This window comes from Haplochromis burtoni, unplaced genomic scaffold (genome assembly GCF_018398535.1).
Source record: "Haplochromis burtoni strain Fernald_Lab_line unplaced genomic scaffold, NCSU_Asbu1 Contig_13, whole genome shotgun sequence".
NCBI classification, from domain to species: domain Eukaryota; kingdom Metazoa; phylum Chordata; class Actinopteri; order Cichliformes; family Cichlidae; genus Haplochromis; species Haplochromis burtoni.
Window position 1 is genome coordinate 210,878 of NW_024582374.1, and position 14,085 is coordinate 224,962.

Consider the following 14,085-nt stretch of genomic DNA (forward strand, 5'->3'; position numbering starts at 1 on the left):
CACAGAGTGATATTCCCTCCACGCTGACCAGGGACATTTACAATAGCCCGATGGCGAATTATGTTCCTGTTCCTGTTCCTCCTCCTCCTCAACTTGCATGTCTTTGGATCCATTGTTTTAAACTTGAATGAACTGGCTTTGGCCCTTTTATCTATCCATCAAAGTTTCTGATTGGTGTGTGATACATTTCAACTCCTAGTGTTTCCACTTGGCTAATTGTGTGCTAATTGAGCTAAAGCTGTGCTGATGTGAGTTAATATTATTGACTGCTAGTGCTTTCTAAGTGACCACATGGAGTAAGCACTGACAAATGTAGGGATTTGTTTGTAGAGTTTTGTAGTAACAGTTCACCACATCTGACTCATATGGTAAAGCAGGGACATAGTGTTTATAGTTCAGGGAAATAGGTGTGCTTTTTGGAAAGTGGCATTATGGTTTTGAAATTTGGGTTCAAAAGATTGGTTATAGTGTTTAAGCAACTGAGAAAAACTGTAATATTTTGCAGTTGTGAGCCCCTTCAAATTGTAACTTTATAGTATTCACTGTTGTTTCAGAGCGTGAGGATTAATTCCTGTCAGGCTGAGGACCGTATTATTTATTAAATTCAACAAATATGATCAAGAAAGACAGAAAGAGTTAACCACCCAACACCTGTTTGAAAGATAATGGAATCTTCTTTGCCATTAATATTTTCTCGAGTGTCTGGAAAGTTAAGCTAAAATATTATCTTTCATTATACTTGTTGTTCTTTGTCAGCACAGATAGGGACAAAAAGAGCTGTAAAATCAACTTCAATCTTCAAGGAGGCAAAAGAATGATCATGGAATGAGTATCTAAAATAAGAGATTATGTTTAACTATGTTTAGTTGCAGGTGTGTGAGGAGATGAAGAAAGAATAACACAGCACTGTATTAAACCCAGAGTAAAAGATGGTTTGGGAAATAGTGAAGCCTGCCGAGCTGGTTTGGTAGGCTAGATTGAAGACAGATGATACTCTGACTGTTCACATGCTCCGAGATAATAGTTCATATCTTTGTGAAAAGCAGTCAACCAAAAACCTTAGATTTTTCACGAACGTAGTGAAAACAAATCAAGTCCACGTATGCAAACAAGCTTGCAGCTTGAATGCTGTTGTCATTAAAGCAAAAGGGAGTTTCACTCTCATCTTGTTGACATTATCATAATAATAAGCTTTTTGAAATCAAAACAAATATAAAATGCAATACAAGTGTCTTTTAGATCAAAGCTTATTTAACAGGACTAATTTCATTTCAGGTTGTTTTACTGCAGCATAAGCCAAGTTATAAATCTTTAAATTTGATATAACTGAATAATTGACACTGTCATGGGCCCTTATTTTAACAATATATAGGCTTTAGATATTTATTATTTACAATAAAGAAACATGTATTTACACCCTTACAAGACTATACCGGAAATCTAGAGGCAGGACCAGAAGGAGTCACGTGACACGCTCTACTGGTTAAACTTCCTGTTGTCACTTTAGTTAATTATTTCTTTCTATTTTTTTCCCTTCTAACGTTTTCCTTTACTTTTTAAAATTATAAAGTCGAATAGGTGGCGTTTATTTTCCTTTGCTAAACCTTTCCCGAGTGTCTGTGAAACGAAGCGGTACTCTAAGGAAGTTTAACCGGTTGCTAATGTTAGCTAGTTAGCTGGCGTATCTTTCCTTCAGTGACAGGTGAAAGCTCGCTCCGTCCAGGCTTACCTTTTACCTGTTAAAACCGTTTTTACGTTTGTAGCCTCCTGTAGGTGATCAGTTTACAAATCAACACCATGGCCGGTCTGCTTTCATTGCATTGTGTCGCCTCTCTCAAGAAGTCCGGGAGTCTAATTCATTTTAGAAGCGCTGCTCTGGGGGTTCATATGAGACACTATAGCAGCAAAAAGGCCCCCTCTTCATCATCTTCGGAGTATCTGCACCAAAGCGTCGTGCCTTCCATGCATTACCAGAAGAGTTTACCCAGGTAAGGCGTTTTGTGACGAATTTGGACACATTGCTTTTTCATTTTCTCCAAACATGTCGCGCAAACTCAAAAAAATCTGTGGTTTCATGTGCACCGGAGATGTCCAGCAAACAAAACAAAAAGGTGTCCTGAAATAAAGGTGACCCATTTAGCTTTTAGATCGATGTAGGTAAAAGGGCATGCTTGCGTTAAACTCAGTGACCACTAGAGGGTGACATGAATTATGATTAATGACGCTTAAAAAAATAGGTGTGTGAAAACAGTTCAGATTTTGTGCAGGAAACATTATCCAGATATTTCAGTCCATAAGATGGCATCACACAGTTGCTGCACATCCATGATGCAAATCTCCCATTCCACAACATCCCAGACTGCTCGGTTAGATTGAGATCCGGTGACTGTGAAGGTCATTTGAGCAGAGTGAACATGGTGCTTTATACTCCTGGAGGCAGCCATCAGAGGATGGGTACACTGTGCCCAGAAAGAGATGGCCATGGTCAGCAGTAATACTCAGGTACGCTCTGGTGTTTAATCAATGCTCAGTTGGTACAAGATGCCCAAAGTGTGCCAAATAAACATTGTCCACAGCATTACATGATCACCATAGCCTGAACCATTCATACAAGGCAGGATAAACCATGCTTTTGTTTTGTTTATGTCTAATTCTGATCCTGCCGTCCAAATGTTACAATAGAAATCGAGACCCATCAGACATTTTAAATGAAATAAAAAGAAGAAAATGTCCCTAGTTTAAGAAAGCTGTTGAACATTTGGTTCTTGAACATGGGTCACCACATCACAGTGGGTGCTCTCTTCCGTTAAGTTGTTTTTATTATAAAACATACAAATGAATCGAATAAAACATGACTGACTTCATTTCCCTTTTGCTGTTTAGATTGCCCATACCAAAACTGGAGGATACTATCAGGAGATATTTGGCTGCCCAGAAGCCTCTTTTGGATGATGAGCAGTTCAGGTGAGTTTCCACAAGTTAAATCAAACTTTTTATTTGATTATTTAAATGCTTTAAACCTAGTTGGAGCCATTGTTGTCATGTATCTGCAGAACAACAGAGAAACTTGCTCAGGATTTCCAGAATGGTGCGGGAAAGCAGTTGAATGAGGAACTGGTTGCTCAGGATAAAAACAATAAGCACACAAGCTACATCTCAGGTAACTATGACTAGCCTAAAACTGAGCATCAAAGATGGAATAATTACTGTTAAATGAGGTTAAAAATGTTCTTTTGTGTCACAGCTCCCTGGTTTGATATGTATCTGTCTGCACGTGACTCTGTGGTGCTCAACTTCAACCCTTTCATGTCCTTCAATCCCGACCCAAAGACTGAGTACAATGACCAGCTGTTGCGGGCGACCAACATGGTGTGTTCAGCTGTGCGCTTCATGAAAACGCTACGAGCCGGTCTGCTGGAGCCAGAGGTTTTCCATCTGAACCCAGTCAAAAGCGACACGGACAGTTTCAAGAACTTTATCCGCTGGGTCCCATCTTCACTGTCCTGGTATGGGGCCTACATGGTGAATGCATACCCTTTGGACATGTCTCAGTACTTCCGCCTCTTTAACTCAACTCGGATTCCTAAACATGGGCGAGATGAGCTCTTTACTGATGAGAAAGGGCGACACCTTTTGGTTATGAGGAAAGGAAACATGTACGTGTTTGACATAATAGACAGGGATGGGAATTTAGTGAAACCTGCAGAGATCCAGTCCCACTTGAAGTACATTTTGTCTGACTCGACACCGGCACCAGCCTTCCCTTTGAGTGTTCTGACCAGTGAGAACAGGGACGTGTGGGCAGGGCTCAGGGACAAGCTGATTGGTGCTGGAAACGCAGAGGATTTACGGGTTGTGGACAGCGCCCTTTTCTGTCTCTGCCTGGATGACGAGAGCATGCGGGACCATATTCACATCTCCCACAACATGCTGCACGGCAACGGCTGTAACCGCTGGTACGACAAGTCCTTCAGCCTCATTGTAACCAAAGACGGACAGGCAGCTATTAACTTTGAACATTCCTGGGGTGACGGCGTCGCTGTGCTTCGCTTCCAGAACGAGGTCTTTAAGGACACCACCGAGAAGCCACTAGTGCACCCAGGTTCGGCTGCTGCTGCTGTGGATTCGGCCTCTGCTGTGCGCAGATTGCAATTCAAGCTGAACAAGGAGCTGGAGAATGGCATCCAAAAGGCAAAGGAGAATATTGACTCTGCCGTATCAAAACTCACTATTGACGCCATGGAGTTCAAAAGAGGCGGGAAGGAACAGTTAAAGAAGAACAGGCTGAGTCCAGATGCTATAGCCCAGCTGGCTTTCCAAATGGGCTTTCTGAGGCAGTACGGACAGACTGTAGCCACGTACGAGTCGTGTAGCACTGCAGCTTTCAAGCATGGCCGCACAGAGACCATCCGACCAGCGACTGTACAAACCAAAAAGTGCTCACATGCTTTCGTTCAACAGCCTGGCAAACACAGTGTGGCGGAGCTGCAGGCCATGCTTGATGAATGCTCCAAATATCATGGGCAGCTCACCAAGGAGGCAGCTATGGGTGCGTGTGACATGTCAGCATGCAGATAAATTATGGTGATTTTGTACACCAGTAAACGCAGTGTTTTAAGCTGCAGATATCTCTGATGGTAATTATCTGTCATAGCAACAACACATCATAACAGGCCAAATCAGTAGTTTATCTGAGCTAAATATTTAAACCATAAAACGCTATAACCATGTTTAAACATTTCACAGCCCTCCCAAGATGATTTAATCAGAACCAAAGGAAAAAACCACCTTTAGTTTGTTTCTTTGTCCTCCTGCACCATCAGGAGTTGAGCAATCGATCTTTGCACACAGACATTTTTTATTTTACTGCTCTAAAAGTTCTTATCTGTACCAAATATTATCTAATCATCATGTTGCTGTGTGTTTAGGATTTGTGCACTTGTAATGCTTTAAAAAAAAAGTATATTTCTCAACAATAGCATCTCATTTACAGTTTAAAAAGTTGAATTTGCTGTAATATTTAATAAACAGTTTGCCAAGTAACCACCTAGTAATGGGCTAAAAGGACTCATTTTTATCAGCTGAACATCGTCTAAGTGACCATGTGATTAAGTGTATAATTTTGCCCACACATTGAACAGGCCAAGCAATACTGTAGCATGGCCATGTAATAGTTAAAAATATAGCAGCATATGTTAAAAATGTAAATCTTTTTAACATATTCAGGGAGAAACTAACACATCAAAGTGTATGGTCTTAAAAACACAATGTATGATTGTCACTTACTTTTTTCTCTCTCTCAGAGCTCAAATTGCACTTCAGTCTGACATATGCAGATATCTGATTTACAAAAACTGGGATTCTCAGTTTTAGCATTTTTCTACTAAATGGATGAGCAAATATGTTTTGATATTAGCTTATTAGACATAGAGGGGCACGGTCTGCAATATGAAATTTTAGGAGGTTTTTTACAGTAATGCAAGCAAGGTTAAGTAATAAGTCTTCTTATTCACCATAATGTGTGACTTTATTAAAGAATTATTTTCTTGAATGCATTGTTCGATATAAAAAACTGAAGTGTTAAGATAATGACTGATTAGCACTTTTTATTACACACAATGCTGACCTGAGAACAGTTCCTTCACTAACTGCTCTTTTTGCATCTCTCTCCAGGTCAGGGTTTCGACCGTCACCTGTTCGCGATGCGATACCTGGCCGCCTCAAAGGGCCAAGCTCTGCCCAGTCTGTACACTGACCCAGCTTACGCCGCCATCAACCATAACATCCTCTCTACTAGCACCCTCACCAGTCCAGCTGTCAGTCTCGGCGGCTTTGCCCCTGTGGTACCTGATGGTTTTGGTGTCGGCTACGGCGTCCACGACAATTGGATCGGTTGCAACGTATCTAGTTACCCGGCTCGCAACGTCCATGAGTTCCTGCAGTGTGTCCACAAGTCTTTAGAGGACATTTTCACAGTGCTGGATGGAAAGCCACTGAGCTAAGAGTGAATAAGTGTACTTTTACATATTGATAAAGGTAAGAGTAGGAAGGAAATTCAGGGAGAATAGAAAGGATGGGGAAAACTGAAGGGCAGCTCTTTGAAAACAAAGTTTCCTCTGTCATCCCTTAGTTATATATACGTATCATAACAATTGTTCGGTGATGAATAGGACTGCTGGTGTGCGGCAGAAATCATAACCAGTTATTTTGGTAAAACTTGATATTCTAACATTTTGGTGAAAAATATCCAACTGTAATGAAAAAATATTAGCAACTTCATCTATAACACTACAAAATGAGAGAATCAAAGAAAAATCAAGTGTAGCAAAATATAATTCTTATCTTTTCATATTCACTTTCAAGCCCTGAAAACAATAATAATAATATACAACATATTTTATTTACCTTCATTGAAAATTTGCTCGTGTTTGACTTCCTCAGCCCACAGTCATTCCAAATTGCCATTCAGACATTTGTGACCAACTCTTACATACATGCTGATGTTAGTGTGCTGTGGCCTAATGTTACTGTTAGCTGCGATTTAAGGTTGTTCATCCATCCATCCATCCTCATCAGGGGGAGGGAGCCTATACCAGCTACCATGGGGCAAGAGGCAGGGTACATACTGGACAGGTCACCAGTTTTTCGCAGGGCTAGCACATAAGAACAGACAACCGTTTGCACTCACATGGGCAATTTGGAATTATCAATTAACATAACCCCACTAACTGCATATCTTTGGACTGTGGGAGGAAGCCAGAGTTCTCCAAACTCAGCACCTTCTTGCTATGAGGCAACAGTTTAAATATAATCCTGCTCCTACACAACTTGTGGTTTCTCAAGGAGGATCTCCACATTAAACTTTTTTCTTAAATGGAAGTGAAATACGAAGCAAATTTCCACTAATTAATGGCCATGATACACGTAATGCATATATAATATAGCTATCTTACAGTGTTATGAAGTGACACAGAGGCCAATTGAGTTACTGCTTATGTCAGAGAAATGAGGGAATCGTTACTCTGTAAAAGGCCATAGGAAGGGTGTAGGGAGTGGGTTGAACTTGGAGCTCTGACTCTAGTTGGTCATTCATGCAGTTAGACTTCTCTGCAATAGTTGCCAGTCAGGATGCAGAGGATGTGCCTTTTTTAATGATGTGAAGCTCAACCAGAGCATTTACAAATCACCACTGTAATACACTGAACTGTCATTAGTGTTAGATTACAGCCATTTGTTGTGCTTGAATGTATTTTGAAATTAAAAGTTAATTACCTCTGCTCTTTTATTTGCCCTTGTGATTCTTCACAGACAGCTGATCATTTAAGACGACAACACATATTCTTTAACCAAATCACTCTTTATTTAAAATAAAAAATAGTTCCACCAAAAGCAAATGTACAAATGCGGTAGTACAACAGAAACATCAGCTAAAGTAATTAAAATGAGCAAAATCCAGATTTTAGATGGGCTTGATCTTGAAGTGTAGGCCGATCAGACTGAAAACAAGACATTTCAGATCTTGCACCAGGTAGTAGAACACACGAAGGCCCTCAGGGTCCCTAAAAACACATGTGTGCTTACATCAGTAACAAATACAATTTACTTTCCACTTCCCAACTCCTGGATATATTACTTACTTTGACTGATTGACGTCAATCAAGGAGCCAATTTTGGAAGTTGTGAATGAAATGTGCTCGTCCCCGATGACAATTTCGAGTTCCTGTAAAAGATGAGACAAAAAACAGGCCTCAGAAAATTATCTTGGGAGAAAATCATCACTGCAGAGTTGAAGGTGAAAATTTAGGTCACTTTCTTTCATAAGTAGAAAAGTTTTGGTCATTTTCAGAGTGCTCTCAACTTTATTCTTTCTCCACTATGATCTTATTGGTCACAGAAAAATCCATTTGGTTGACCTTCTGTCCGCACAGGTTTGAATTAAAGGATGAACTGCAGTTGACTGCCCACTTTTAAGTAAGGTAGCCAAAGACCTTATCAAACTGGGACATTTCTTCCACCTTCCGTGTTATTATCTGCATGCTCAATTTGCAAAGGGTTAGAAAAACTAAGAGTATAATTATATTAGAAAATGATTCTTTCATAGAGGGACATCACACTCAGAAGATAAGCCTGAACTTTCAAACAATAACTTGTTTTAAGCAGCCATTTATCCCAATGGATGATATGACCCTTGAGCAATCACTCCAGGTATGTACTAGGAAACAGAACAAAGATCTAGAGTATGAATGACTGACTAAATGTTTATCAGTTTTGCTATTGGAACTATAACATATTCCAGGATATTGAAGTAAAAAAAAAAACTGCCAAATTTATTCACACCACTATTTAGGGCTTGTAAATCATAAAATATTCAGATTGTGAAAGTATAACTTTGCATGGAGATATTAAACAGAGTGCAATTACAGTATCAGCAAAATCCAACTGATGCTGTAGGGTCATCAAGTCAGATTTTTCTTTTTTAAATCTTCCACAGATGGAAACGATAAGCCTCAGTATAACCATGAGGTCTAAGCATACCCAACCCAAACCAGGAAGAAAATGGAATAAAAGAACAGAAACAGTCCACTTCTCAGCAGTTTTCACTACTGGATAAACTTAGTGTGGTTTGGGTGAGGGAGCTGCCTGGATACTGCATGCAAAAGGCAGGATTGAGAATCACCACTCTCAGCGAAGGTACCAGAATATTTTCACAACAGCACACAGGCTGTACTTGCAATGTGGAATAGTTAAAGACCGCCTTGGACAGTTGCCTATTGCAATGTACCTCGAAAACTTTAAATCTGCATGGCATGAATGAAAACAGCTGAAACTGTAATAACTGGGAGGACACGGGGTAATAAAGAGGTCACAAACCTGTCTGCCAACTCTATCAGGAGGCGGCCACAGAGCATCATCTTCCTTGGTGATTTCACTGTCGTCAATGATCCTCTTCAGCTCCTCCATCACACTTTTGTGAACATATGCCTGGGTGGCACACCGGAAAACGCACAAGTCAGATTTAAATTTGTACATTTCGAGAGACGGCATTAATTTATAACCACATACATGTTGTTTGAGCATGATGACCGAAACTACTTCTCGAAAAATAACCAAACAACCAGCTCTTACTTTACAGATATCTCACCACCCCTTACACATACATTTAAAATCAATCATACGTTACCTCTTTCCTGATCATTACGTCATTCTTGTAGTTACTGTTGTTTGCATATCTCAGTTTACCTGCGGGGGAAAAAAGATTAACTTTAACGTGGGAAACTGTGTATCGTTTCGAACAAAAACGCCCGAGTTTGTTATCAATCGCTACAGGCCGCATGGCGCGTACGCACTCACAGGATAAACTCAAAACATTACTGCTTATATTCTAAACCACACGCTATGGTAATAATTATCTTATTTATATAAAAACAAAGTTAGTAATCAGCATTACTCCTGCAGCTAAATCCAAACGGAGAATTTGGCTCTTTGACTCCGCTGCGGCCTAGCTAAACCGGTTAGCTTCGAACCACGGACAGCTAACGCGTCTGTATTGCCGCTCAAATTACACTTACCGTCAGGCCTGAACTCAAATTCTAGAAACTCGTGTCCAAACTTCCCCTTGTGTCCGACATAATATCTCAAATAAAAGTCGCTTGTTGACATCTTTATTCTACAGAAAGCGTTTTCTGCGCAAGTCTGATGAACAAAACTGAGCTAGCAAGAGCAGCCCAGAGCCTCGCCAACCGTATACGCATGCGCAGAGGATTATAGATGTGGGGCTTTTTTGACCAAAGTTTTGTCTTAAAGGTCATATTCCCGCGATAATTCAGTCATTTTTTTACTTTAAGAATTTAGACTTAGGGTTTCTTTTTTTTTAAGTTTGTGTCAGTTTTTTAAGTTAACTAGCAACTTTTTTTTCTTTTATGCCTTTAAAATATTCATTATTTGCACATCGATTTATTTTTAGTTTGATGCATCTTTGATTGTTTGTTAGTTCAGAAGTATAAAATAAATGTTATTTTTTTATTCATTTAGTCACCTATTTTTGGAATAAAACTCCGTTAATAAATACAATTTCTGGCTTCCTCTTGGGGTATGTATAAATCTATGACAAGACCCAAGAATGTGCTTTTTAAGACGTCAAACCATAATCCTCAACAACTTCTACAGATGTACAGTATGGAACAATTCATTACTGAAGCACAACATTGTTTATTAGACTCTTCTGGTCCTCTGTAAATCTTCTAAATGACTTTGTCACATTACAAAAGAAAAAGAAACAGTTGAATAACTATATCAGTAATTAATTGTTAATTATTTCCAATTTTGTTCATTTGTTTGCTTGATTTTACTTAAGCCATCAATTCTTGGTTGGTATTTCTGCATTCATTTATCATCAGGTTCTTCCTGAAAGAACTCACGCAGGGCTGAACTTATTCAGCGTCTTTATACGTGTCGCATTTTTCTAACGTCATCAAACCGCTCTGGCGCACAGGAAGAGTCTGCACGTGTGGTGGTTGTAAACTTTGAGCCATGGCAGGCGCGTTTTCACAGGAGCTTGAGGATCTGTTGAATCCTTTGCCAAAATTCGTGGATCCGGAGGATGATGATGACGAGGTAACCAAAGCCAGAGTGGTGGACCGGTTCAATGAAGACGACAATGAGGATGAAGATGCGGCCGGCCTCAGCGCTCTGCGGAAGCGCAACACCTCCCTGCTTTCGGACACAGATAGACGGTATGTGGGAAAGCCAGTGTCCCGAAAGCAGCTGCTTAGGGAGACTGAGGAGGATGAACATGATGTTGAGGAGGAGGAGGAAGAAGGTGACGAAGATGATTCAGTGGGGGATGAAGAGGCAGATGACGATGAAAATGCTTCAGAGGAGGAAGACGATGATGAGGAAGAGTTGTTGATGGGCAGTGATTCAGAACTCGATGTTAATCTAGCTTCAAAGAAGAAAGCAACTGACATCACCTTTCCTCAGAAAGTAGACTTCCATAAACTGACAGAAGGTATGGATGACCTGGGAATGAGCGAGGATGATGATGAAAGCCGTGAGGAGTCTGAAGGCAGTGAAGAAGAGGAAGGCTCTGATGATGATGAGATGGAAAGCGAGCAAGAGGATGATGATGATGATGATGGAGTGGTGCGCACGTTTTCCCAGGACAAAGTAGATGAGGAGGTGGAGAAAGGAAAGGCGGTGAAGAACCAGCTGGCCTTGTGGGACCAGCTGCTCGAGGGCCGAATAAAAATCCAGAAAGCTTTGGTGACTGCCAACCAGCTTCCTCAGCCACAGACTTTCCCAGAGTTCAAGAGGAGAGGTGGGGGGGAGTTCACAGCAGCGTTGAAGAACACTCACAAGGCTCTGAAGGCTCTTCAGAGGTCCCTGCTGGAGTTGCATGACCAACTTCTGCACCAGAACGCTGACACGAGATCCATCGACATGGGGGAAGACGAGGAGATAACCAGCGACGATGAAAAGGAGGGATCAGCGCAGCAGGCCAGAGCGCCCAAACGAAAACTGGAGATGGCAGAGTACCCGGACTTCATGGCCAAACGGTTTGCAGCTTTCCAGCCTTACTGCAATGCCACGCTGCAGAAGTGGCACGACAAAACAAGGCTGACGATGGGCAAGAGCACCAAAGGGTTTGGGGCGTTTGAGAGGAACATTCTCACCCAGGTGGAGCAGGTGCTGATGGACAAGGACAGGCTGTTGAAGCGGACCCAGACCCAGCGCTCAGAGTACCGGGTCCTGGGGAAGGTGGAAGCCCCTGCTCTCACATCTGAGAACACCCCCATGGAGGGAGGCGAGGTGTCGGAGCAACAGCTGAAGTCCAACACGCATCTGAAAGATCTCAATGAGGACATATTTGATGACGACGATTTCTACCACCAGCTGCTGAGGGAGCTGATCGAGCGTAAGACGAGCGCAGCGGACCCCAACGATCAGGTGGCTATGGGCCGGCAGTGGCTGGCCATCCAGAAGCTGCGCAGCAAAATCAAGAAGAAAGTAGACACTAAAGCCAGCAAGGGGCGCAAAGTCCGGTTCCACATCCACAGCAAACTGGTCAATTTCATGGCGCCGATTGACCACAGCTCGATGAGCGACGAGGCCCGCAGCGAACTCTACCGAAGCCTGTTTGGTCAGAACACTTCTATGAGGGAGTGACATTAACATGCTGAGATTCCCAGGACTGAATAGCCACTCTCCTTTAGCAGGAACTCTTCAGACTGTCTTACATACTGAACTCAAAAGAACGTGCAGTTCTGTAGAAACGTCTTTCATACCAAAGTGCTTCTTTATTTAATCACAAGAGTGCTACTTTAAAAATTCACACTGTTTTTCCATCACATGTGAATGAAGTAAAGTGATTACTTGAACTCGTTGTATGACTTTAAGTAAAGAACTGTGGCCAGTCCCATGCAGCCAGTTCACGGAATGTTCCTGCTCCAGTTTTGTTTGTCTTTTGTTCTTTGCTTTTATTTTTTGCTTTTCCAGTGTAAAAAAAATCCAGAAACCCTGCTTAGTGCATACTGTTGATTTGGGGCACAGCTGGGAATATGTGAAACATTGCATATGTTGCAGGGCTACATTAGCCTGGACTGAGATCATAAAGAAAATGAATTTTCATGTTTAAATGTTAGGTAATAGTAAAATTAATTTTAGATACGTTATTACAAATACGCATTTAAACCCTGACAGGAAAGCTTTCTCAATTGTTTGAATACATGGCAGCATTGAAAGCAGATATTGTGATTTGGAAAATGTAAAAAAAAAAAACAACAACTTTGAGTCCTGTGATACACCGGACACCTCTCCATGTACCCCACGCTCTGCCCTATTACAGCCCTGATGAACTTCTGCCTTCTCATGATGTTAAATTGGATATGAAGTTAAGAAAAATGCATCGATGGTTTACACTAACAGAAAAAGCTGTTTTCTGTTAATTCACTGTTTTTAACAGTTTTCACATGGAAGTTATCGCCGTTACAGGATGAGCCTGGTGTCAAAATGCAGGTAAAAATTATGAGTTGTTTTAAGCGGTTAACCCTTTAAAGTTTACCAAAATAATCCTTTTCAATTTTGGTCCAGTGAATCAGAAAACAGAAATTTTAAGTATTGAAACTATGATGTATGACATGATATTGATGCTCTTGGTTGTAGGAAAAAGTATTGTGATTTGAGCTTTAGCTTAAATGTGTCTATCAGCCCTTAAAGTGCTGTGTTTATAAAGTTAAGACATGAGGGTTTTTATTTGCAAGTAAAATACATTTGTGATTTAAATTCAGATGTTTCGTTTGTTTTTAAGCTGAATCTTGTGAGAACTCAAACTGAGTTTTGTTTTATTGTCTGCCTGCAGAAGTCTCAGTACATTTTTCACCAATTACAGCATCGGAAATTGTTAAACAAACGCAATCTACATGAATATCTGCTGACGTACACACAGCATGCCTCACTCAATTCAAGCCTACCACAACCACATGTCTGATTTAATGTGCAATGCTTCCAGTTGTCTGTTAAGCAGATTATGAATGGCTAATGTAGACAAAGCAGTAACAAGGCTTTGATGTCACTGCAGGTCTGTACTTGCTAAAGTGTGCCTGTGTCATGCGTTTATATTGTAATGTTTGGCATTTTCTCCTTTGGGAGACAATCTTACACAAGGCAATTTCAATATCGAGCTTCAAAACAGTGCTGAGTCAGAATGGCATCCGCACAGTGCCGGCAGGTGCTGCTGGTGTAGGAGTTCCCTTTAGCATTATTATTTCACTCATAATTAACAACACTTTAATGCTGGGTTGATCTGACACAAGCGAACATCATTTTATTGTGACACCTCTTCCATTTGGAGCACATGCTCGTGCCCCAGAGCACACCCACTGTTAATGCTGGCTGCACACCATTCAGTATGGAGTCAACCTACAAGACTCAGCTGTGAGGAAAACAATCCATTTAAGGTTCACATTTTACTTGCAAAAAAACTTTTAAGGGCTCTTTGGGGCATTTTATCACAACGCAGACATAAAATGCCACTCCATATCTTTGCTGCCTCTACAGCACTAAGCAGCGTGTGGCACTTCTCTCTCA

The 14,085-nt window shown here is 41.1% G+C and overlaps 3 protein-coding genes across 3 annotated transcripts; 2 read left to right on the plus strand and 1 right to left on the minus strand.

The window, feature by feature from the left end:
* Positions 1-1,445: 1,445 nt before the first annotated feature.
* Positions 1,446-7,024, plus strand: cpt2 (carnitine palmitoyltransferase 2). The gene is made up of 5 exons (XM_005919850.2): positions 1,446-1,988; positions 2,884-2,964; positions 3,054-3,160; positions 3,245-4,549; positions 5,674-7,024. Exons 1-5 carry the CDS (start codon positions 1,798-1,800, stop codon positions 6,000-6,002), a joined length of 2,013 nt encoding a protein of 670 aa, XP_005919912.1. The 5' UTR covers positions 1,446-1,797; the 3' UTR covers positions 6,003-7,024.
* A 314-nt stretch (positions 7,025-7,338) lies between these two features.
* Positions 7,339-9,769, minus strand: magoh (mago homolog, exon junction complex subunit). Its single transcript, XM_005919849.3, has 5 exons — positions 9,570-9,769; positions 9,182-9,240; positions 8,872-8,982; positions 7,638-7,720; positions 7,339-7,559 (listed from the first exon to the last, which is right to left on the minus strand). Exons 1-5 carry the CDS (start codon positions 9,658-9,660, stop codon positions 7,460-7,462), a joined length of 444 nt encoding a protein of 147 aa, XP_005919911.1. The 5' UTR covers positions 9,661-9,769; the 3' UTR covers positions 7,339-7,459.
* Positions 9,770-10,423: 654 nt separating this feature from the next.
* On the plus strand, positions 10,424-13,281 carry aatf (apoptosis antagonizing transcription factor). Its single transcript, XM_005919847.3, has one exon. It carries the CDS (start codon positions 10,531-10,533, stop codon positions 12,163-12,165), a length of 1,635 nt encoding a protein of 544 aa, XP_005919909.1. The 5' UTR covers positions 10,424-10,530; the 3' UTR covers positions 12,166-13,281.
* Positions 13,282-14,085: the final 804 nt, after the last annotated feature.